The sequence below is a fragment of the Vulpes vulpes genome, chromosome 8, assembly GCF_048418805.1.
Source record: "Vulpes vulpes isolate BD-2025 chromosome 8, VulVul3, whole genome shotgun sequence".
Classification (NCBI taxonomy): Eukaryota; Metazoa; Chordata; class Mammalia; order Carnivora; family Canidae; genus Vulpes; species Vulpes vulpes.
Window position 1 is genome coordinate 52,668,796 of NC_132787.1, and position 25,473 is coordinate 52,694,268.

The window sequence follows — 25,473 nt, forward strand, 5'->3', positions numbered from 1 at the left end:
CCACCCACCCCTCAAATCCAAGCAAAATAAAAAACAATGGTGTTGGTGGAGATGTAGAGAAGTTGGAACACTTGCACATTGTTGGTGGGAATGCAGAATGGTGCAGCTGCTATGTGGAAGAGTATGGAGGTTCCTCAAAAAAAATAAAAATAAAAATAGAATTATGTGATCCAGCAATCTCACTTCTGGATATTTATCAAAAGAATTGAAATGAGGATTGGCAACATTAGCACTCCCATGTTCACTGCAGCACTACTGGGAAAAGCTAATGTGGAAACAACCTAAATGTCCACTGGCACATGAGCTGGTAATAGAATGCTAGTCAGCTTTTAGAAAAGATGGAAATTCTGCAATATGTGATGACATGGATGAACCATGAGGACATTAAGTTAAAAAAGCTGGGTACAGAAACACAAAGACCAAATGAATGATTCCACTAGTTATGAAAGATAGTCAAATTCGTAGAATCAGAGTAGAATAATGGTTGCCAGGGGCAGGGGAGAAAAAGAAATGGGGATTTGATTATTAAATCAAAGGGCATAAACTATCATTTAAGCAAGGTGAATAAGCCCTAGAGATGTGTATGACTTTTTACCCATAGTCAATTATAATACATTGTGCCCTTAAAAATTTAAGGGGCGCCTCGGTGGCTCAGTCAGCTAAGTATCTGCTTTCAGCATAGGTCATGATCTCAAGGTCCTGAGATTGAGCTCTAGAGTCAGGCTGCCTGCTCAACAAGGAGTCTGCTTGTCCCTCTCCCTCTGCCCACTCCGGACTCATGTGCATGTGCACAGCCTCTCAAATACATAAGTAAAATCTTTAAAAACAAATTTGGAAGTGTTTCTTGAGATTAGAGCCAGTTCTCCTCCAAATCCTCTCATGTGTCTTTTAAATATATGGATTCCAGTTTCCATTCTTGTGGAATCGGAATTTTTTTTTGGGGGGGGGGGAGGGAAGAGTGGAGTTCTAGAATCCACATTTGAAACAAGCTTCCATAGGAATTCTTATCTGTGAGATCTGGAAACCACTGCCTAGGGATTATACTGGACTCCCCCTCATTCACAGTTAGTTCTAACCAAGCCATTTTCTGACTTTTTATGGTAGCTTTCAATTTCCATTCCTACAGCTGACTTTGAAGTCAGGGTCCCATCTTCACTCTTGATCTCTGTGCCTCCAATCTTCTATGCCAACTCACACATCACTGCCTGATCCATCTGCCCCAAAATGCTCTTTGGTTTGCCCTTCTGCAAAACTCTTCAATGACTTCCTCTTGTCCAACCAGATGCAGTCTCAACTATAGCTCAAAATGATCAAGATATATGTTCAACTTTTTTTTTTAGTATCTAGATTCTATTGCCACATTAAGGTCACCAAAGTGGTTTATCTAGACATCACTTAAGCTCCAGTCAGAAATATAACTTTAGAAGGCTAGTAAGACAAAGGGCCATATAAAGTTCTTTTCTTCTTCTATACTCATTTTCCATGTTATTATCTTTTCACTGCATTCGTGTGTTCTGGTTTTTCCTTTGTTTTGTTAAGGATTTTTCTAAGAAAAAAAGTCAAATCCTTTTGGAAACTGATAGGCTGACAGAAAGACAAACACTCCCCCAGTATGAAATTGAAGTGTGTCTGTAACTCCTGTCTTGTCCAATCACTGGTGAGACTGTCTAGTCCAGCTTCTATGCCTTTGCTAAGGCTCTTCCCCCTACCTGGAACATCTTTCCTCTCCTTTCTGGTTTAATTCTATGCTTTCCCTTAAAGATTACTTTCATCACTCCCCCCAGTGAAGCCCTTCACGACTACTCTAGGCTATAGGTATCTTTCTTCTCCTCAGAACAACTGATTCAACAGGCCATTGGCCACACAAAGCAGTCCATCTCCTGTGATAATTTCTTTTTTAATGTACAGGATGATTTCCAACTTATCAGGTCTGGTAGTTCCTCAGTAACATTTTTTTTTTTTTTAAGTGATGTGGCCATAGTTTTTTTTTTTTTTTTTTTTTTTTTTAATTTGCATTTAAAAAAATTTAAATTCAATTTGCCAACATAAATCTTAGTCACAATTTAACATGAAACGCCCAGGCAGCTTTTCCTAAATAGATCAGGGCAAGGGGGGTTGGAGAATGATTCTACTCTTTGCTTGGATAGCTTTGATCTAAACTGAGTCATGTCCAGAGAGTATGTACGCGCTGGTTGAATGGGACCTCTCATCACTTACAAACACCAGACCATATTGGCAGAAAGCCCGTAGTTTATTCCCAGACAAACCATTAGAATCCTGGCCTTCCCTCCTTTGGGGCTCAGGGGGTTCCCCGAGTTTTCTTGTTCCCACCCAGGCAAGGGGGGCTCATGTCTAGTTGAGGATTTTCCTTCCACTGGGCGGGGGTCCGTGTCTGTATGGCCAGTGCGTGCACCGGCCCAGCCAGCTCCTCAGACAGGGCGGCGTGGACCAGCCGGTGCCGTTGTAAGGGGCTCAGTCCTTCAAAGCGAGAGCTCACCACCGCCACGCGGAAATGCGTCTCGCTGCCTGGTGGGACCGCATGGGCGTCGCTCTCGTTGCGCAGCTCCAACACCTCGGGGTTCAAGGCCTGCTCCAACTTTGTGCGAATGGCTGCCTCGACGGGACCGATGGTTCCCAGTCCCGCGCTGCTCCGGGACAGACAGACGCGACCTGCCATGGAGAACAGGTGCCGGACCAGCTGCCCACTCAGCATCGGCTACAGCGGAGAACAGGCGCAGAGCACTGAGGGCCGGGGCCTCCCGCCCCCTCCCACCTGCTACCTCCTCCCACATGCATACTCCGCTCCTGCAGGGGGCCCGCCTCCACTGCACACACCACCCCTTCCTTCTGTGTGACGTGGGGAGAATTCGACCTAGGCCGCGGAGGGCTGACGCGCGACTGGAAGGGGCCCGCGGAGGAGAGTTAGCAGCGAGTGGGCTGGGGACTGCAAAGGCAGGGTATGTGCAACTCCGCGTCTGTGGCCGAGCCGTGTCCCCTCTGAACCCCAAGCCGGGCATTTTCTACCTTCCGCTCAGCCTCGGCTACCGCAGTCGCGGGTCAGTCACCGGACCCCAGAAGTTCTCGGAGAGTAAGGTCGTCGTCGCATCCTGAGGCACTCTGGGAAATGGAGTCCTCGCTACGCGATAGTAGAATGGGCAGACGCCACGTGAGGGCTCACGGGAACTGTAGTCTATCATTTTGGCGACTCGTGCTGTTAGGTTCTGAAGCAGGGAGATGCAAAAAACCCGGGAATTCCTGCTCAGTTGGATTGCTGTTATTTGATAGATTTTATTGTCATCGAGCTGAACTCATTTATTTTACATACAAGAAAATTGGAAGCTCGTTCCACTTACTGCATACAGAATTTCTGTGCGCAGACCAGTCCTGGAAGATGGGGAATAAGTTAGGGCCAGTCCTCGGGAAGTTTAGAGGATGACCTGAGCCAAAATCAAGAGTCAGACACTTAACCGACTGAGCCACCCAGGAGCTCCTACATTCAATATGGTCTAAATGTGTTATGTCAGAGTACCTGGGTGGCTCAGTTGGTTAAGCATTTGCCTTCAGCTCAGGTCATGATCCCAGAGTCCTGGGATTGAGCCCAGTGTTGGGCTCCCTGCTCAGTGGGGTGTCTGCTTCTCCCTTTCTCTTTCCCTCTGCCTCTACTCTTTTTCATGCTTGCTCTCCACTAAATAAATAAAATCTTTAAAAAAAAAATAAATGTGTTATGTCAAGGTCAGTTTTGGCACACCCGGGTGTTCAATTAAATGTATTGGATGGATATATGAACTATTGTATGAAAAGAGGGCCAGTGGCATTATTATTTCTGTTGCAAAAATAAATAAAAGCTTTGTAAATTACAAACTCCATAGAGCAAGCTTAGAGTCTTTGCTTCTAATAAAAACATAGTCATAATACCTACTATGTAGTGAAGGTTTGTCACAGCCAGATTGAGACTTTTAGAGACTTTAAACACCAAGATTATGGTGGCCACCTCATGTGTAATTAAAACAAAAAACAATAAACACTAATCTGTGACATGAGGATTGGGATGTCCAACAACATACTAATTTTCCCCCCATGATGATTACTTTAATATTTATTCATGGAAAACTTAGTTTGTGCTTATTGATGTATACTTTACACATAAGGAATTTACAAATCTTTAGTGTACAGTTTAATTCTACCTATGATACAACACGTCAAGAGACAGAAAATTTCCAGCACCTTGAAGGCTCCAGGGAAGTCAATACCACCCTGCCACAGGTAACCATTATTCTAATTTCTATCACCATAATTAGTTTTGCCCATTTTTAAACTTCATATAAAAAGAATCACATAGCATGAATTCCTTTTGCTTGCATTATTTTGTTCAACATTGTGAGATTCATCCATGTGCATGGCAGCAATTTGCTCATTTTCATTGTAGTATGACAGTATATGAACATACCACATTCTGGTACATGCTTTTTGTTGCATGCAAACATTCATTTCTGTTTGCTTATATCCAGGAGTGGAATTGCTAGGTTATCTGATAAACCCAATGTTTATTTTTGAAATGACAAATTGGTTCAAAGAATTTTTGGTACTGTGAACTGTTCTAAATGTTTTACATTTATGAACTCTTAATTTTTACAACAACCCCATGAAGTAGCTACTATTATTACTTTTGCTTTACCAGTGAGGAAGCAGAGAACCTTAGAGGTTAGGTAATTTGCCCATGGTCACAGATCTGGTAAATAATGCAGAGGCAGGCTGTAGAATTTGGGCTTTTAACCATTAAGCTATTTGGCCTCAATACAGCTTTAGGCCCTCTCAGGTTCCAGGCTCTGTACTAGGTTCTTTACATTTATTCTCATTTATTCTAACAACTCTAATGTGGTTGGATATATTATTTTTGTTTATTCAACAAGCTTTTAGTATATCTCCCATCACTCTGGCTATCACAGTCTACTGTTTATACTTGGCATTTGGAGAGTGGTTGTTGAGTAGAGAAATATTTTTGAAAAGAAGACACTAATTCCCTAAGAGTGTTATGTCATTTATTCATGCCCCAAACATTTAATTACTCTATGAAGAGCCAGGTAGAAGGAATTAAGGACTCCGATTCAAAAAGACATGGTCTGTCTCCTGAGGGGGTTATGGAAAGGATGCGAGAGCAAAGTCCAAGCATGGTACAGAGTGGTAAGTGCTATCACCAGGATTTGAACAGAGAGGTGGGCACATGGAGGCTGTGTGGGTAGTGGAAAGGAAGACCTCATGAAGGAGCAGATGATTTCTGGGCAGAACCAGCCGGATGAGGAGGATTCTGCTAAGTCAAGAGTAGGATGAAGCTTCTTGCCAAAGGCCACAGTATGTGCCATGGCAGGTCACTGTGGAAAGGCCTTGCTTGAATGGTGTGTAGCTCAGTATGGAGGAGGCTGAGGGTCATGGTGAGAGAGGTGGAGGGACAGGGCAAGAGAGAGGACTATGGTTAGAGTGGTGGAATGGGGTGAGAAGGCAAAATAAATGCTTGATTCACAAGATTGCCTGGGAAGGAACTCAGTTGCCTTTTTGTTAAAGGAAATAAGATCCAGCCTATTTGTCTGTGATGGTGCACTACTTTTAGGGATGGCCTGCTCTATTTCATGTTTTAATAGTTCTGGTAAGAATGCTGGGAAAAGAGCTCGGGGGAGCGATAGATAGTAATTGAGTCTCATATAATTTGTAGGATAATGGCCTATCTAGACTTATCTAATAGGGTTTTATAGCTGGATAGAATCTAAACTACTAAATCTAATTTCCTCTGATTCTCTTTTTCTCTTTAATAGAGGAAGAAAGGGAAGCTGTACAAGTTAAGTGGCTTCATGAAGCCCAACATCTGGTGAGTAAAGCAGTGTGAATGAAGTGGTGAAGTGTACAATTTTTGAGTCAGGCAGACCTGAGTTCTAATTATGTCTTAGTAAATGGCTGTGTCACCTTCAGCAAGTGCTTAGCTTCTCTGAGTCTCACTTTCCTTATCTATAACACAAATAATTGCATCTGCATCATAGCCCCTAGCATAGAGTTTATCACATAATAAGGTTCCATATCATCTCTTTGTCCTTCACCTTTCCTAACAGCACAGGGTCACTGTGATAGAAGTAAAAAGGAGGTCAAAGAGAGGGTGAGGTCAGCTGTGCCCTCAAGCAGGGCCTCTCAAGGTGACAGATTTGTAGTGGGGTCCCCATTATCTTGGGTTTCAGCCTCGGTCTGAAAAGTTAACACTATCAGAACTTCCAGAGTTGGGGCACCTGGGTGGCTCAGTGGTTGAGCATCTGCCTTTGGCTCAGGTTGTGATCCTGGGGTCCCCGATTCAAGTTCCGCATCAGGTTCCCCAGAAGGAGCCTGCTTCTCCCTCTGCCTATGTCTCTGCCTCTCTCTATGCCTCTCATGAATTAAAAAAAAAAAAAAAAAAGAACTTCCAGAGTGGACTGGCTTATTGGGGGAGAGAATCACTGAAAAAAACAAAGCAAAACAAAACACCAGAAATTTATGAATAGCCTAGAATGCAATTTCATTCCCCTCTAGTGATGTATCTTCTCATAATTGCCTCATCCCTTCTCAGTCTCATATTTTTATCTTGTAGAATAATTGGAAAGTGGTTGAGCCTAGAATCTGAGCTGAGTGTTAGTCTTTAGAACTATTTCACCCAGGTTGTGAGAAAAAGCTAATGTTTTCACAACCAAGGACCCTTCTATAATAGCCCAAACCTTTGTGTCTAGCAGACATATAAAATACATGCTTAGTGCTGGAGAAACAACACATTCCTACTGGAATTGCCCTGTTTTGACTCTGTGTGGACCACATCTTTCTATTAACACATGCATCTTCTGAAATGATATAGCTGATTGAGTTAGAATTACCTTCACAAATCTATACCAGCGTTCTTACCAGGGATCTCTACAGATAGTTGATATTAACTGCCAGAGTTTAGATTTTCTCTATTTTCTAGTTTTCAGCTACCGGTATACCCATTGCCTGGTAGGTAGCCTGTACTTAATAAAGGTGAAGATAAAGAATATCAGAAATGAGCTCAAGGAATAAAATTTAAGTCTATTCTTTTTTCTATTGTATTCTACCTCCTGTCCTTATGGGATACTCAGGAGAGGGTGCAAATGGTGTGAGGGATGTGGAACACCCCAGAGTGGGAAACTGAGGAGGAAGAAATAAAACTTTCAGGAAAGGTTTCTCTAGAAGGAAGTTGGAAGATTAAGGAAAACAGGTCTGCAGGGCTACTGCTGAAGTCTAAGAGAGCAATGAGGAGGCAGACAGGAGCACGGAGAAAAGGCTGAAGAAACCTTAGGGAAGTAACCGGATATGCTGTTGAGATGCAGGTGAGTGTAGATTCTGGCTTAGGTTGTAATTATGGGAAAGAGAGCAAACGGGCGATAGGGGGTTGTTTGGGTGAGTTCGCATTTGGATAGGTCGAATTGTTGGGACAGATGGTTTGAAGTCCCCAGTAAGCAGTTGGTGTAAGGATCTAAGCTTCTGGAACAAATCTGGATGTCTGTAATTTAAAGCATTGAAGTGGGAAGACTCCTCGGGAAGAGTAAAGGATGGAGGGGGTGTTGGATAGGAGACAGAGCCCAGACGGACGCGGGAAAGCAGGGACCGATAGAGGAAAAGGACCGGGAGGAGTAAAGTCGGAGGACATTTTGCAAGCCCAGGGAGCAAATTTCAAGGCGGTATCGGATGCCTCCTGTAGGTCAAGAAGAGGAAGACAAATCTATTCCAGTCCTCGGTTACGCAGGATTCTGAAGAGCGGAGGCGGCTGGGGGTGGGGCGAAGCCGCACGGAAGGCCACCACCACGTTGCAGAGAAGGCAGGCGGCCTTAGTAACAGTTTTTTGGAAGTCTGGCTGTAAAGACAGAAAAGGCGGGACTTGGAAGGTAATTTAAAGTTCAAGGGGATAATCAGTTTCAGAATCCCTACCCCTGAGCGGGAGCAACTCTGCATCTCCTGGAGGCCCTCTGCAGGCCGTCTGGTACTTCTGAGGATTTCCCTTCCAGCTCCAAACTTGGGGGGGAGGGGGGAGGGAAAGAGAGGCCCCCATCCCCTTCTCTAGGCTGAAAATAAAAAAAATGCCATTCAGTAAAAGGCAAAACAAAACAGCGTTCTGTCCGAAAGCCTTCTTTCTTTAAAAATCCTGGCATGCAAATAAGGGGCTTTAATGTGGCTCCCAGCGATTGGTAGGTACTTTCGGAATCCGTCATTTCCTCGCAGTGCAGGATGCAAACGGAGTCTGCTTTCTGCTTCCCTATTGGCTGCTTGATTGGGCTACTTCCCTTCACCCCTCCCGGTAATTCTTATAAATTACACCAAATTGGTTATCCGTTCCACTTCCTTCTCCTTGAATAAGAAGCTGTAACTGCATTTTTTGGCTGTAATGTCAGGACGCGGAAAGCAGGGAGGCAAGGCCCGCGCCAAGGCCAAGTCGCGCTCGTCCCGCGCCGGCCTGCAGTTCCCGGTGGGCCGGGTGCACCGGCTGCTGCGCAAGGGCAACTACGCCGAGCGGGTGGGGGCCGGCGCCCCGGTGTACCTGGCCGCGGTGCTGGAGTACCTGACGGCCGAGATCCTGGAGCTGGCGGGCAACGCGGCCCGCGACAACAAAAAGACGCGCATCATCCCTCGCCATTTGCAGCTGGCCGTGAGAAATGACGAAGAGCTCAACAAGTTACTCGGGGGTGTCACCATTGCCCAGGGCGGCGTCCTGCCCAATATCCAGGCGGTCTTGTTACCTAAGAAAACGGAGAGTCACAAGCCTGGCAAGAACAAGTAACTGGGATTGAGAGCATCCCCACTAACCCCAAAGGCTCTTTTAAGAGCCACCAACAATGTCAATGGAGGGGCTGGTAACGAAATAGCGCCACTAGCTCTTTTTTTTGAAAGCTTAGGTGGCTCTAAAAAGAGCCTTTGATCTTTGGCTTGTCAGGGCTTATTTACTTTTGGCTTTGTGGCTTTCAGTTTTCTTTGGTAAGAGAACAGCCTGGATGTTGGGCAGGACGCCGCCCTGGGCGATGGTGACTTTGCCCAGCAGCTTGTTGAGCTCCTCGTCGTTGCGGATGGCCAGCTGCAAGTGGCGGGGGATGATACGCGTCTTCTTGTTGTCGCGGGCCGCGTTGCCCGCCAGCTCCAGGATCTCGGCCGTCAGGTACTCCAGCACGGCCGCCATGTAGACGGGAGCGCCGGCCCCCACCCGCTCGGCGTAGTTGCCCTTACGCAGCAGCCGGTGCACCCGACCCACTGGGAACTGCAGGCCGGCGCGGGACGAGCGCGACTTGGCCTTGGCGCGGGCCTTGCCTCCCTGCTTGCCACGACCAGACATGATTGCTAGCGAGGTTAAACCACCTAGAGCTCAGACCTGACAACAAAACAGCAGCGAAAGATGAGCGATGGAAAAGCCTTTATAAGCTTTGCTAGGGGTGGGGTCAGGAACGAGGTTTTCATTGGTCCTAAATTGGCTCCAGAACCAGCCAATGAGGCCAAGAGTAGGTGTTGTGACGTAGTTGTTGCTGATAACGCAAGGTCCCCACAAGGCCCAATGGAAACGAAAGGTTTTAGGAGCCCTTATTTGCATACGGTGGTTATAAAAGGCTCGGGCCCGCCCATTCTCGCACTTCCTTTCTTCCCCAACGCGTTTGCTCCTTTACAATGCCTGAGCCGGCGAAATCCGCTCCCGCGCCCAAAAAGGGCTCGAAAAAGGCGGTCACCAAAGCCCAAAAGAAGGACGGCAAGAAGCGCAAGCGCAGCCGCAAGGAGAGCTACTCCATCTACGTGTACAAGGTGCTGAAGCAGGTGCACCCCGACACCGGCATCTCGTCCAAGGCCATGGGCATCATGAACTCGTTCGTCAACGACATCTTCGAGCGCATCGCCGGCGAGGCCTCCCGCCTGGCGCATTACAACAAGCGCTCCACCATCACCTCCCGGGAGATCCAGACGGCCGTGCGCCTGCTGCTGCCCGGCGAGCTGGCCAAGCACGCCGTGTCCGAGGGCACCAAGGCCGTCACCAAGTACACCAGCTCCAAGTGAGTCCCTGCCGGGACGCGGCGCCCGCCGGGGTCGCCGGCCGCCTGACTCCAAAGGCTCTTTTCAGAGCCACCCATCTAATCACCTGAAAAGAGCTTTGTTCACTTGTTTTTACCCTTCACTTTCTTCTCACAAAGTAAGTTCCTTGTGGAAGGTGGAAGGTAGTCCGCGGAGCTTTTTAAGCCATTCATACTTGGGAGATTCCTGGCGCGTGACTGGCTTTGCTTTCTAATCTGGGTCGCGTCTTAACCCCGTAACTGCTGCTTAGTTCTCCTACAAACTCCTTCGAATTAGGATACTGAAAATCTCCCCACCTCCCGTCGCCGGACTATTGTGTCCTGGCGGCTCTGGGGTGGACGTCTCCCTGTGTTCTAAATCAATTTGGGTGACTTCGGTCGTCCTTTAAGAAAGGATCCAGTACAGCTAAGCCCGGGTCCCGGGAACGTTGCGTCGAGCCCTGAAGAATTCTGAGCGTGCGGCAGCCGCCTGGCGCGGTCACCGCCTCTGCGGCGCGGCGCGGCCTCCTGTGGACCCAGCGTTGTGGGCGCCGGGGGCGGGGTCTGCGCTCCACTCCTAGCCTCTTCGTGATTGGACGGTATGAATATTCAAAATCTGGCGCCGGCCCCCAAAGTCGTGGATTCTGGTGTCCGCCGAACCGTTTGAAGCTTTGAAATCCCTATTCTCGGTTTGTGGATCGTTTTTGCATTTAATTCTCTTGGAATGCTCGGGTCTCCGGTCACTCTAAGGCGCTGGTTCATTTAATTCTGGGCTCAAAAGTCACCTCTCAGAGACCTTCTTCCCAAGTCTCACTCAGGAATTTGCGTCTCTTGTTCCTGCCTGTTATCTGGTCTCCCTGTTCTCTTCCTCCTAGGAGCTGTCAGAAACTGGTTCGTTTTTTTCTAATTTATGATCTTCTCAAGCCCTTAACCTTGCTGGTCGGATTTTCTGCAATATTGTCAGCGCCAATCCGTGCCTGGCACATAGCGGACACTTAACTACTTATTGAAATTTGTCGAATTAATTTTCTCACGCCATCCTTTTCTTAATAGCTTCCGTGGATTGGGCGGGTGTCGTTCATTTCCATTAGATACATGTGAAGACCTGCCTGAAAATGGAAATGTTTTTGGAGCTCTCTGGCCAAATCCGTCCATGGTCCCCTCAGAGCAATAGCTCTGAGGAGGCCCGGGTTGAGACTTTTTGTGCACCCAAATGGAGGTGGCAGTGGTGGGTTCTCCCTTCCTTTACACTTAGTGTAGTGTACCCTCTTTTGGATTTTCATTAGAGCATTGGTCGCTGGAAAGATCCTTTTCCCATCTCCTTTTCCGACACTCACCATCTCCATCCTGATCCTCTGGCCCCCACGGAGATGAGCTTTTAATTTATATTCACTTTCTCACTTATCAGGAGGTCCTGAAGAGATAGACCCCGTAAGACAGGCAAGATTAATAACCCTTTTACAAAGGAGGTTGAGAAAAGCAAAGGGGTTGGTTCACTGCTCATGAGCTAATACTGTCCACCTTTGTATCCTCAAATGCTCAATTGCATTTTAGTTTTATTTTGTGTGATTACAGAATGTTCAGTCTTTCTGTCCAAGCCTTGATTTTGCTGATGAAGACACTGATGGTCTGATCAGTTATTCAACTGCTTTTGGCTCTTGGGTCCTGGAGTTGATCCTAAGGGTTTCATGAATCCAAATGGATGCCAGGCATTATCATAAACTGAATAAATCTTATGTTTCTTACATGTGTGTTTTCAAATGTGTGTAGATGCTATTGTTATTAATAAAACAACTGATTATTTTAGAAGTGTGGCTGGATTCTTTTTATCTGCAATATATTTTCTCATTAAATGAAGTTAACAGATGCAATCACTGCTGCGTCTGTGAAAAAGCTTGTTGCCTCTGACTTGGAGGATGAATATTTGTAAGCCATTGGCCAAACTTACTTCTACCCAAGAGGTGCACTGGGACTGAAGTAATTTGTTACGAGGTTACTGTTAATGCCTAGTCATTTAGAAAGAAATGATCACAAATAACAAGCCTTATAAACAAGAGAGAAGAAATAAAGTCCTTAAGAAAGCTTAGCTAACATCTATAGAGCACTTGCTATGGACCAATGTTCTAGGCCCTTCACACACATTAACTCATTTAACCCTCATAAGAATCTCATGAAATAGTCACCGTTATTATCTCCTATTTTATAGATGAAGAAACTGAGGCACAGAGAGGCTTCTCCTTAGAAACTCCAGAGAATAAACCCCTAGTTCAGGGTTTAAGGGACCTGAGAAAATTAAGATCAATCTCCGAAAATCTGGACCCCTCCTTGGAGTTTGGGGGGAATCTATCTAGGCTTTAAAATTAAAATTAAAAGGAATAATCACCTGCTTTATTCTGTTTAGGATGCATCCTGTATATAAATCTATGGTGGTAGTAGTGGAAATCCTTGGAGATGGGATTGGGGGGCTCTGGTTCTCCATCTGTTTCTCCATCCCAGAGGCCATACCTCAACTTGCTTACCAGCTGGAATCCCTTCACTAATATAAGAGAGTCTTGGTTACTGGTTTCAGGCTCCAGGCATGGTATTTAGCAGGAAGGAAGTTACAGAATGGGGCAGGGGAAAGAGATGATAGAATTTGGAATTTTAACTCCGGAGGGGAGATAATTTTTTTTTTTAAGACTTTATTTATTTATTCATGAGACACACACACACACACACACACACACAGAGAGAGAGAGAGAGAAGCAGAGACACAGGCAGAGGGAGAAGCAGGCTCCATGCAGGGACCCTGATGTGGGACTCGATCCTGGATCTCCAGGATCAGGCCCTGGGCGGAAGGCAGGCACTCAACTGCTGAGCCACCCAGGGATCCCCTGGAGGGGAGATAATTAATGGTAGTTTAATCTTCCTAATAAAACCTCTTTGGGATCCCTGGGTGGCGCAACGGTTTGGCGCCTGCCTTTGGCCCAGGGCGCGATCCTGGAGACCCGGGATCGAATCCCACATCAGGCTCCCGGTGCATGGAGCCTGCTTCTTCCTCAGCCTGTGTCTCTGCCTCTCTCTCTCTCTCTCTGTGACTATTATAAATAAATAAATAAATAAAATTAAAAAAAAATAAATAAAACCTCTTTGATCACTTCTTTCTCCTGCCCAAGCATCTATATACATTTGCTTATATTAGGGTTAATAATAATAATTGTTATAATAATAATTGCTTCTACTTATTGAGCACTTAACTGTTTCCATGGTCCCCTGCTGAGTGGTTTATCTGCATTGCCTCATTTTGTCTTCACAGCCACCATGGAGTAGCTTCCATTTTTACCATCCTTATTTTATAGATGAAGGAAACAGACTCTCAGAGAAGTTATATAACTTGTCCAGTATCATTGAGGAAGTAAGTGATGGAACTGCAATCCAATGTACATTTTTACAAAGCTTGATATTCCAGGGAACCTGGGTGGCTCCGTCGGTTAAGTGTCTGACTTGATTTTGGCTCAGGTCATGATGTCAGGATTGAGATCAAGCCCAGGATGCCCAGTGCAGATCCTACTTAAGATTCTCTCTCTCTCTCTCTCTCTTTCTCTCTCTCTCTCCCCCTTTCCCTCGGCTCCTCTCCACCTGTCCCTAAAAAAATAATAATAATAAAATAAAATAAAAAAAGAAGCTTGATATTCAAAACTCTCCCAAATCTGCCTCTTCCTCCAGTTATAGCTCTGTTTCCTACTGCTCCCCTATAGGGCTAGGTGGGTTTTCTGCTCTACTCTAAAGGGTCTGCTCACCCTCCACTAAACCCATTTGCTCAGGTCTGGACTGGACTGCCCCTTCCTTCTGCCTTGGCCAGAGCTTTCTTTCAAACCAAAGCCTTATCTTCCAGCTCAATGACACCTCTTCCCTCATCTCTCTACCCTATCTGTGCTTATTTTTTAACTTTATTGTGTTATAATTGGGATACAGTAAACTGCACATATTTAAAGTATAATTTGCTAAGTTTTGACGTATATACACATATACCAACAAAAACATCACTACACTCAAAATAGTGAACATATCCATCAGTCAACCCCAGAGTTTCCTACTGCCCCTTCATAACTCTTCCCTCTGCTTTATTAAAGATAGCTTGCCTTTTCTAGAGTTTTATGTAAATGGAATGATACAGTGTCTGTCCTTTGTGTTTGGCTTCTTTTGCTCAAATTCCTTTATTGTCAAGTAGGTTTCTGGTTGTACAGCTTCACCATAATTGTTAATCTGTTCACTTGTTGATGGATAGTTGGGCTGTTTCCAGTTCTTCTACTTTTTAATGCATTCCAATTTTGTGTCATGATAGTTCCACAGTTGAACATGATAAATTCTTTGCCCTCAATTGGGAAGGAACTCAGAAGGGGCCTGAGATATATACACAAATACCTATTCTATTCTGTTCAAGTGGGAGAAAGTGTTAAGGTTACCTCTCTCCTCTCCTAGGCTCACATCTCTCAAATCCATTCCATGCTCTGCTGCTAGAGTAACCTTCTAAGCTCAGATCTGGCCTCATCACCCACCTGCTCATAAACCTCCAGTGGTCTGCCTCACTGCCTCATTTTGGCCTTCAACAAAAAAAATTTAAAACAAAAAAATATAAAACTTTATCAACAATCTTACCCCATATTTGGCTTTACAGTGTGGTCCAGAGCCCTGATCCTTTGAGAGGGAGGCTAACATAGCTCACAATATGGCTAATCAGTAATTCTGGCACAGAAGGTAAGCCTGAGGGGCAGTTCTGTTTAGGTTTCAGTAAGCGACCCTTAACTGGGAGACTGTCCCTGTGCCTGGGGAGACTAGGTTTAATCATTCATATGAGGGATGGGAAATAAGGATCTACTAATTTTGTGAATGTTTTAAGTCTCTATTGATATTATTAAGTTCTGTAAGAAAGATTCTCTAGGACCATTCCTCTTCTCTGATTTCTAAGCATTGCTAGGTCTGATATCATTCATTTTTTTCAGTCAATAGTGTGTTGAGTATCTGTTGGACATCAGGCAATCCATTGGGCAGTGAGAATACAAGGTTCAACAGAACAGAGTGGCTTCTGCCTGGATGTGTATTTTTTATTTTTTTAAAGATTTTATTTATTTATTCATGAGAGACACACTGAGAGGGGCAGAGACACAGGCAGAGGGAGAAGCAGGCTCCCTGCAAAGAGCCCGATATGGTACTCGATCCCAGGGCCCCAGTATCACAACCTGAGCCAAAGGCAGATGCTCCACCACTGAGCCACCCAAGTGCGCATTCCCTGGACGTTTAGTGGGTAGGAGGGAAGTCAGATATTAAAGCAGTGACTATAATAAATTGTGACAGGTATTAGATGTGATAAGTACCCACATGGAGAGTGAGATGGAGGGAGGCCTAACTTGACATTGGTGTGGGTGAGGAAGGCCTCTGGGGGGAAGGGACTTTAGGATGAGACCTGAGGCAGATGGGAAGGGAGTGTGTTCCAGGCAGGGAGTGGCATGGGCAAAGGCCTGGAGGAAAATAAAAGACAGCAGGCCCAGAGAGGTAGGAGGACCTGCAAAAAAATCTAGTCTAGGTAGTGTTCAGATGGCAGAGGAGAGTTCAGTAACATGCTGTTACGATGGAAGGCAGAGCCAGACCTTGCCAAATTAGACCAGATAGGTGGAAACAGACTTTATTTTTATTATTTGTAAAAGATTTTATTTATTTATCCATGAGAGACACAGAGAGGCAAGACATAGGCAGAGGGAGAAGCAGGTTCCCTGCAGGGAGCCTGATGCAGACCTCAATCCCAGGACCTGGGCTGAAGGCAGACGCTCAACCACTGAGCCACTCAGGCATCCCAGGAGCAGCCTTTAGAGAACCCAATTAGCTTCTAGGCTAACATGACTAGGAGACAGAAAGGACCAATGGCATGGAAAACAGAAAAGTCAGTTTCAGAGGCCACAGGGTCTGTGTCCACTCAGGCACCTTCTGGGGCAGGTGGTACCTTGACTCGAATGAGTATCCATTCCCTGCAACAGGCCTTCCCTTAATGTAGAAATGGCTACATCAGGCCAACCAGTCTGATACCAGCCACCATTGTGCTCTGAGGTGACCATGAGGTCATTAATAGGTCAAATGTAAAGTTGGCTAATGCCCACTGCTGGTCAGGGCTAGAGAAATGGGGTAGGCTTATACACTATTAGTGGGAAAAGAATGTAGTGCAAACATTTCAATGGGTAATGTGACAATGACTATCACAATTTTTTCATATACAAATGCAAAACAAAAATGCCTAAACAAAGTACTTCACAATATTCACACAGAGATGGTAAATAGTAACTTTTTATACAAATGTATTTTTAATTCTTGATAATTGAGAAATTAAAACATGTACACAGAGGTCACATCCCTGTTATCCAACTTCATCAATCACCAAACTCAAGACTGATCATCCTGTATCATTTTGAAGCAGATCCCAGATACCATATTATTTCATCCATAAACATTTCTTTATGTAGCTCTAAAAGGACCACAATACTATGTCACATCAAAAATAATTAATGATATTTAATTAATTCATCAAATATCCAGTTGGTGTTAAAATTAATCTACGTCATGTTTTTGTTTTTGTTTTTGTTTTTGTTTTTCAAAGATTTTATTCAATTATTCATGAGAGACACAGACAGAGAGAGAGGCAGAGACACAGCAGAGGGAGACTCAGGCTCCATGCAGGGAGCCCGTTGCAGAACTCGATCCCGGGACCCCAGGATTGCGCCCTGGGCCAAAGGCAGACGCTTAACCACTGAGCCACCCAGGGATCCCATGTCATGTTTTTTAAAAATGTTTTGTTTGAATCTGAATCCAAGTAAGTTCTATACATAATGGTTGGCTGACATGTCTTTCAACTCTAATATATATTTGCCATCCATCTCTTTTTTTCTTGTAATTTCTTTGTTGAAGAGACTGGGTTGTTTTTCCTGTAGTTTTCTGATTGGGAATTTGCCGATGGCTTCCCTGTGGTGTAGCTTTTCATGAGATCCTGTCCCTCTACATTTCCTGTAGAAACAAATCGAGTAAATGGAGCAAAGGATTGATTAGATTTAGGTTCACTTCTTCACTCCCTGGCAAGACTGCTACATTAGTGGTGTTATTTTTTTTTTCTATCGGGAGGCACACAATGATTGCTTCCCTTTTTGTGATAACATCTGTTGATGCTCAATGCTTAGATTCTTTAATTCGTTAGGGGCTGCAAAATGATATTCTGGTATTCCTTAATTTATTAGCTAGGATGCTTCCATAAAGAGAAACAAGTATTATTTTTAATATTAAACACTTAGAATTTACTTAAATATCTATTATTGGGTGAAAAGAAAGTGATAGGGTCCTCTTTGGTGTAAAAAAGGGTGGGTGCATATGTATTGATGTGTAGGCATGTGTACATGAATGAAACATTTTTCTGGAATTTACATAGTAAAACCAATAACAGTGGCTACTGATATGGAGAAGAGTCTGGTTAGGCCACAAGGAGGCTTTTACTTTCCATATGTCTTTCATTATCATTTGAATTTTGGGGGCACCTGGGTGCCTCAGTGGTTGAGCAACTGCCTTTGGCTCAGGTTGTGATCCTGGGGTCCTGGGATCTAGTCCCACATAGGGCTCCCTGCAGGGAGCCTGCTTCTCCCTCTACCTATGTCTCTCTCTCCCTCTCTCTCTCTCTCTCTCTGTCTCTCATGAATAAATACATAAAATCTTTTTTAAAAATCATAAAAAGTTGTGAACATCAACTTTAAGAATTATGCTCTGAAGTGATATTTCTGACTAGGCAGCATCGTTGATGAGGCCTCAGAGATCTGGTTCTCAGCTAGATCAGGAGAGCCAGTCAGGTTCCTCAGGGAGGACCAGGTCATGGAGAGGTGTGAAATTAGAAGAGAGTACGAAGAACTGGCCCTGGACAGCTGGTGTGGGTTACTGGGCAAGACAAGAGCGATATTTGGGGAAGGTTATTCTGACCTTCCTATCTTTATTCTGATTGAGATACGCGTGATAAATTGATGCACCTAAATTTTACTCATAGTTTTCTAAAGTTTGCAAATCATACATAATCTGAGGATATCTTACTGTATTTCATCTAATAAATGTAGAACCATTGCCCCCTTTTCTTATTCATTAATTCCTTTGTATGTCCATTCTTTACTCCCTTGCAGACAATCATTCTAATTTTCGTTCTCTGTGTTTTTGCAAGAAGTGTATTGCTTTCTATGCATTAAAAATAATTATCCTTGCATACTGTGTATTGCATTTATATGGCATTCTTGAAATAACAAAACTATGGAGATGAATAGATTAATGGTTTCCAGGCAATGTAGGGGAGATAGGAGGTGGTCTGAAAGACACTGGGAAGTTCTTTTGAGATGACTGAATAGATCTGCATCTTGATTGGGTGGTGGTGACACGAGTTTATACATGGAATAAAATTGCATAGAATTACATGTGCACATGCATATGAATGCAGGTTAAAAAACTTGTGAGCAGTAATTAAGGTCTGTATATTAGTTAACAATAATGTACCAATGTCAACTTCCTGGTTTTTTTTTTTTTTTTAAAGATTTTATTTACTTATTCTTAAGAGACACAAAGAGAGAGAGAGAGAGGCAGAGAGATAGGCAGAGGGAGAAGCAGGCTCCATGGAGGGACTCCAGGATCACGCCCTAAGCCAAAGGCAGACGCTCAACCACTGAGCCACCCAGGCTTCCCCTGGTTTTGATATTGTATTACAGATATGTAATATGTCACTGTTGGAAGAAGCTGAGTGAAGAGTACATGGAACTCTTTGTACTATTTTGGCCACGTCCTGTGAGTCTATTATTATTTCAAAGTAAAAACTGAAAAGCTGCAGAACATGCTTTACTACTAACTAAATAGATGCAAAGGTAAACTAGAATGGTATATATATTTTTTCTATTGTTTATGTACTCTTCCTTGGCATCAAACAATGTTTTAAACACTTTACATGGATTAACGCATTTTATCTTCCAAAGCATCATTATTTCCATTGTATAGATGTGGAGATGGAATCACAGAGAGGTTAAGTAATGTGGTTAAGTTGCATGGTCATAAAGTGTCCAAGCCCAATTAATAGCCAGACTCTGCTTTCAGACATTAAACTGTACTACTAATGTCAAAGCAAGATATTGATGCAGCACTTATAGCAGTTAACAATATTAGAAATAACCAAAAATGTAGGAATGCTGAAATAAATTTTTGCAACTCTAAGAAAAAAAAATCCTATCTTAATCAACCTACAAACACCACTTAGTCTAACAAGCCAGGTTTACTAATTCGTTTTCAAAGAAGAAGAACACATACCAAAAAGACTGTGATGTGTCTCACCAAACAAAGGAAAAAATAGTTAATGTAGGTTGTAGGGAAGCATGGAGTGTAGAATTTTGATGGGCTTAAAGCAAAGCAGGGCTGTATGAAAGGGTAGACATCAGAATTAGGCTTTGAAGTGCATACAGGATCCTGTTTCCTTGGAAACCACAAAGTTAAGATAAAGGTGGAATGTTTAGAAACCTTATTGAAGTTTTGTATCTGGCTTGAAAAATTAAGGCTGATTCTCAGCGTCAGAGTGATTTAGGTTCTCTAGGCAGGAGGGGGATGCTTCATTCTTGCTGTTGTGATTTCAAACAGTGAAGGTTCTGGTAGTCTGTGACTTTTAGAACAGGTTTCTCAATGAATAAGAGAAGCAGTGGTCACTCAAGGAAGGGATCGTGACTCCATAGCTACAGCATGTCCTTGGGAGAGATGTCTCCTGCTAATTCTTTGGCTAGCTATATCTGTTTTCCCAGCCTGATGAGTAGCAGAACGTGTTTTTACTTTCTCAGTTCCAGTTAATTTCTACTTTCTAAGAATCTATATAAGTGAGAATGTGTTTTATATCTTATTTTATGTTTTACTTTCCCCTTTATCCACTCTGATTTTAAAAATTGGCCTTTCCTGTTCAATTCCCTCAAAGCTCAACCTGCATCTCTGCTATCCATGTTGTGATGTGAACATTCAATCTGTTGATTGAATTGCTGCATTAAACTTCACGATGAGCAAACATCACACTTTATCTCCTTACTCTCAGTAAGCAAACACCAGGTTTGCTCCATTTTCCATCACGAAAAATGCTGCAAGGAACATCGTCATATATTTCCCTTATAGACCTATGTAGGAATATCTGTTAGATAAAAATCCAGGAACATAACTCTGGTTATTAGGATCTGTTTATTATTTTTAAGATTTTATATATATATACATGTGTGCGTGTGTGTATATACATATTTAAAGATTTTTATTTATTTATTCATGAGAGAGACAGAGAGAGAGGCAGAGAGATAGGCAGAGGGAGAAACAGGCTCCCTGCAGGAAGCCTGATGTGGGTACTCAATCCCCAGACCCAGGGATCATGCCCTGAGCTGAAGGCAGATACTCAACCACTGAGCCACCCAGGCCTCTCTATTTTATATATTTATTTGAGAGAGAGATATTGAACGCACATGTGCAAGAGAGGGGGAGGGGCAGAAGGAGAAGGAATCATAGCAGACTCCCCACTGAGCTGGGAGCCCACCTTGAGGCTCATTCTCATGACCCTGAGATTATGAACTGAGCCAAAATCAATACTCAGATGCTCAACCAACTGAGCCACTCAGGTACCCTGGATCTGTTTATTCTTAATTGAGTGAAAAGTACCAAGCTCCCCCTAGAATAGTCTTCCCAGACTTTCAGCACCATGGCATCAGCACTACTCTGAGCCCACTTCCAGGCCAACCCTTGGGTCACCCAACTTTCTGAATTTTTCCACACTCTGGTGTTAAGTGATATCTCGTTGTTGTTTTCATTTTTGTTTCTTTGATTATTAACGAGCTCAAGCATCTTTACATGAGTTTGATAGCTTTTGTGTTTGTTCTCTTATGTTGACTATTCATATCCTTTGCTCCAACGTTGTTTATAGAATAAAACCTAGCCCCTCCCTAGTTTGGCATTGAGTCTCCATTACTAAGAGCTCACTTTTATTTTTTTCCTTTTTTTTTTTTTAAGTAAACTTTATACCCAAAAAGGGGCTCAAACTCAAAACTCATACCCTGAAATCGAGAGTCACATGCTCAGGGGCACCTGGTGGCTCAGTTAAGTGGTCAACTCTTGATTTCGGCTCAGGTCATGATCTCCAGGTTCTGGTATGGAGCCCTGTATCATCCGGGCTCTGCATTCAGTGGGGAGTCTGCTTCAGGATTCTGTCTCTCCGTCTGCTCCTCCTCCTGCTTTCTCTCTCTCTCTAATAAATAAATCCTTAAAACAAATAAAAATAAATAAGAGTCATCTGCTCTACTGACTGAGCCAGCCAGCCAGGAGCCCCTAAAATCTCACTTCTCATCATTGCCCTTTGCCCATGCTACATGTAGCTCCAGAAATTCTGTTTTTATGGTCTCTGCCTGGATTACACCACCTTCCCCTAGCCCCCAATCTAAACATGTCTCAAAACCTAAATACTCTTTAGAACCCAGCTCAAAATATCACACCTGAGCCAAATATTTGCTCAGGTGGCTTCAACCTTTCCCTTTCAGCTCCCACAGAGCTTAACCTGCATTTCCCTTGGTCATCTACCACAATATGCCTCTCCCTCTGGCAACGGAGGTGGGGATCACCTACCTACAAGGACAGGTATAGGTTATGTGCAAGCACCGAGAGATTCAGAAGGCATGTGCAGAGAAATAGTAAAACTTTTAAAATAAGTAAGATGATTTTTACTTTATTCTTTTTTAGTTTCCTCTAGCCAGTGATCTCCTAACTATATGTTGTAGCCCCTTAGCGGAGTTCTCTTCCTCTACCATCCCCATCACTGCTCTGCCTTGCCTAGGGGTTGCCTCAGTCCTCTTCTCTTCTCCCAGACCCCTGGCTAGAAGGTATCAAATTCCTTGCCTTCTATTAGCCCTTATTCCATTACCCTTCCGCTAAGGGCTTCCCCCAAAGTATCTCTAACTGAGCCCCTTTACAGAATAGATTAATATTCTGAACTCCTGGTGGACACTTCCCTCTAGAGGGTTAATGGGATTCTCAATATCAATGTCAGGAGGATCTTTAAGCATCTTCTGGATTCCAAAAGCTGTTTGTTCTTCCTGAATTCCTCACTTTAGTGAAATTTTCCATCATCCCCCAGTTCCGCAGGTGAAGGAGAAACTCCTTCCTCTCTTACATTCTCCAAATGCCTAAATCACCAAATCTTACCAAATTTACCCTTCTATGATTCCGTCCAATCTATCACTTCATCTCTGACTTCTCCTAGTCCCTGCTGTAGCCCAGGCCACCATCAGCTCTGATTAAAAGACCCAAAGTCCAATTAACAAAACCAGTTCCAGGGCGTTTGGGTGATGCAGTTGGTTAAGCATCGGAATCTTGGTTTTGGCTCCGGTTGTGATCTCAGGATTGTGACATCAAGCCCTTCATTGGACTCTGTACTCAGCACGTAGTCTGCAGGAGTTTCTCCCTCTGCGCCCCCCCCCCCCAACACTCTTTCTCTAAAATAAATAAATTCTATTTTAATTAAAAAAAAAGATTTTATTTGACAGAGAGAAAGAGAGAGAGCATAAGCAGGGGGAGTGGGAGAGGGAGAAGCAGGCTTCCCACTGAGCAGGGAGCTGGAGGTGGGGCCCAATCCCAGGACCTGGGAATCATGACCTGAACCAAAGGCAGATGCTTAACCAACTGAGCCACCCAGGCACCCCAATAAATAAATTCTAAAAACAAAACAAAACAAAAAACCGAATGCCAGTTCCATGGCAGACTTCTAGATACCGGGTTGGCCAAGATGAGACTTGGTTATTTTCCTTCAAATTTTATGAGGGGACTTTTGAAGAGAACATGAATTACTTTCTGCCTGACTTCCTTTTCTTTATGACTGGTCTGAAAGTGAGAAAATTACTTAAGTACCTAAAACAATTAGATTTTGATACTGGAAAAAAAAAGATTTTGATTCTGACATTAAAAAATTTTAGTACTCATTCACCCTAGTTTCTCAAACCAACAAAGACATTCCAGAAATTCCCTATTAGGCCTAGGAAGTTTGAATTTCACAGAATAGTGGCAGGAGTGTCAATTTTGTCTTACTACCAAACAGGTGTCAAAGGTGTCACCTAAATGCCTGTGGTAGTTTGCGAAGCCCTTGAAGACACAGCAGAATTCCTCGCAGTCCTCCCCAAACCTGCTCACAGTCAGAATCAGATTCTGTTGCCCTAGCCCTGTGGGCAAATCTCCAAGATGGCTGCTGAAAGGTAAGGCAGCATTGTCCGGCCAAGACCTAATCTCTGCTGGGTGAGAAAGATTGGGCTAATAGCCCCCCACTTCCTCAGAAAGTGAGTTTGTACTGCCTGTGGCTTCCTGGCCCTATGTGAGGGCAGGGGGTTCACCAACCAGACCAACCAGAGAGGACCTCCACTGTCCAACACCAGTGGGGGCCAGGCCCTAATTCCCCAATCCTCTTCCTCTTCTGCTTTCATTCACTGTTTTCCATTGCTATCTTTGAGTTTAGCGAGTGAGCAGTCCACTGTTGTGGGAGGAACAGAAATGGGTAGAAATGTGAGGAGAGGAGTGAAGGCAGATCAAAGCTATTCCCACCAAGCTAAGAACCCCTGAACTGCCTTAGCCATGGCAGATATACACAGGCTGTCCGCAAATCTAAGGGTCAGTGGTGGGTCTTTGGTATTTTAGGTTGGTTGGTATCTTGCTTTGAATCTGCTTTTGTATCAGTTCAAGGCATATGATCCTGGGGAGGCAGGGCCCTGACATGGAAATCTGCATGCTTGGGTGTCTGCTCAGACACTAATGGCTCTGACACTCAACTTCAAGCTGCACCTTTGAAAACAAATTTCAGCGGATGAGATGCCGGTGCAAAGGGGTCTAATTCACTGCTGTTTCTGCTTGTAACTAAGTCACAGACGATCCCATTGTGTACTGTTGGTTTGAACAGAGACCTGGGCAGAGACCCTGGAGCCTGTATTGAACTCCTAGGGCTGCCCTAACGAAATACCACACAGACTGGGTGGCTTAAACAACAGAAATTTATTTACTCACAGTTCTAGAGGCCAGAAGTCCAAGATCTTTGTCATCAGGTTGGTTTCTTTAGAGGCCTCAACTTGAAGATGGCTGCCTTCTCACTGTATCCTCCTCTCTTATGGTCATCCCTCTGTGTTGGCTGTCCTGATCTTTTTTTTCCTTAAAGATTTAGAGAGAGAGAGAGAGAGAATAAATGAATGTGACAGTGGGGGTACAGGTGTGGGAGGGCAGACAGAATTTTAAGCAGACTCCCCAGCTGAGCACAGAATCTCATTACCCTTGCTCATGGTCTGAGTCAAAATTAAGAGTCCGATGCCTAACCGAGACACCCAGGTACCCCCTCTTCTTAAAAAAGACTACTCATATTGGATTAGGGCACATCCTGATGACATTTTAACTTAAATGCATCTTTAAAGGCCCTACCTAATGACCTTTAAATACAGTCACATTCTGAGGTACTAGGAGTTAGAGCTTCAACGTAAGAATTTGGGTGAGGGGCAGAGGACACAAAATTTCATTTATCACAGGGACTATAATGAAAATCTCGGAGTCTGGGACTGAAAACTGGGGAACCCCCCGACAGGAATAGCTACAGTGCATCTGCTCTCTCCTCCTCCACCAGCCCACTTGCAAAGGCAGAATGTTTTCAAAAGTATTTCTGCCTATTTCTATTCCCCTCAGTGAATTTTCACCAATCTCTATAATGGTTTTATCGGTGAACAAAAACACAAATTCTGTTCTCTTCCAGGTGCAAATAAATGGTGTTTAAGGATAAGAAGAGGTGTCATTCATACAACTGCTAGGAGTCTTGTGTAGTGCCAGCTTTCCAAGGTCCTGTTCTACTATTCTAGTTAAACCGACTCATTTCAAAGTACCAAGATGCCTTTAGACTTCAATTTTCATCTGGTGAACAAATTGCCCCTCTGGGATAAATTCAAGTCTCTGCCCCCAGATGTTGGGGCTGACAAACATTAAGAAAGGAAGGGGAAGTGCAGGGCATGTTGTGCCTTTCATTGGTTCCAGCCACCCAAGAGCTTGAACTACTGGCCGCCTGGCACTGGGCAATTCCTCAAATACCTGCTACACAAATCTTCATGTGTCTGCATCCAGGGTTGTTCTGAACAAGTCTCCTCCCATGGACGTGAGCAGGAAAGGATACTCAACGAGAGCTCCCCGGGGGCAGTGCCCTGGTGAAGGGGGCTTTTGCATCCTGGTCCACCTTCCCACTGCTGCTGCTCTAACGAAGCCCACGGGACTCCCCGAACGGAATGCTGGGCCACAGAAGCCGGACCCTCTGTCCCCGGAGTTGGCCCATTCCGGCCTGGAGCTGCCCATGCTGCCTTCCCTAAGGTCCGCTGGCATTAGG

The 25,473-nt window shown here is 44.3% G+C and overlaps 4 protein-coding genes and 1 long non-coding RNA gene across 6 annotated transcripts; 2 read left to right on the forward strand and 3 right to left on the reverse strand.

Moving 5' to 3' along the window:
• Positions 1-2,232: 2,232 nt before the first annotated feature.
• Positions 2,233-3,146, reverse strand: BOLA1 (bolA family member 1). Of its 2 annotated transcripts, none has more exons than XM_025982982.2 (2): positions 3,025-3,146; positions 2,233-2,716 (listed from the first exon to the last, which is right to left on the reverse strand). In XM_025982982.2, the coding sequence occupies exon 2, from the start codon at positions 2,711-2,713 to the stop codon at positions 2,300-2,302; it is 414 nt and encodes a 137-aa protein (XP_025838767.1). In that variant the 5' UTR covers positions 2,714-2,716; positions 3,025-3,146; the 3' UTR covers positions 2,233-2,299. The 2 variants fall into 2 exon arrangements, with proteins under 2 accessions (XP_025838767.1, XP_072622763.1); XM_072766662.1 differs by lacking the exon at positions 3,025-3,146 and adding an exon at positions 2,873-3,018 and having other exon boundaries at positions 2,233-2,670.
• Positions 3,147-7,640: 4,494 nt separating this feature from the next.
• On the forward strand, positions 7,641-8,846 carry H2AC21 (H2A clustered histone 21). Its single transcript, XM_072766663.1, has one exon. The coding sequence runs from the start codon at positions 8,405-8,407 to the stop codon at positions 8,795-8,797; it is 393 nt and encodes a 130-aa protein (XP_072622764.1). The 5' UTR covers positions 7,641-8,404; the 3' UTR covers positions 8,798-8,846.
• An 86-nt stretch (positions 8,847-8,932) lies between these two features.
• On the reverse strand, positions 8,933-9,389 carry H2AC20 (H2A clustered histone 20). The gene has a single exon (XM_025983118.2). It carries the CDS (start codon positions 9,341-9,343, stop codon positions 8,954-8,956), a length of 390 nt encoding a protein of 129 aa, XP_025838903.1. The 5' UTR covers positions 9,344-9,389; the 3' UTR covers positions 8,933-8,953.
• A 229-nt stretch (positions 9,390-9,618) lies between these two features.
• Positions 9,619-11,852, forward strand: H2BC21 (H2B clustered histone 21). The gene has a single exon (XM_025983037.2). It carries the CDS (start codon positions 9,670-9,672, stop codon positions 10,048-10,050), a length of 381 nt encoding a protein of 126 aa, XP_025838822.1. The 5' UTR covers positions 9,619-9,669; the 3' UTR covers positions 10,051-11,852.
• A 3,852-nt stretch (positions 11,853-15,704) lies between these two features.
• Positions 15,705-24,266, reverse strand: LOC140599960 (uncharacterized). Its single transcript, XR_012003041.1, has 2 exons — positions 24,126-24,266; positions 15,705-17,072 (listed from the first exon to the last, which is right to left on the reverse strand). It is a non-coding gene; the product is annotated as an uncharacterized lncRNA (long non-coding RNA).
• Positions 24,267-25,473: the final 1,207 nt, after the last annotated feature.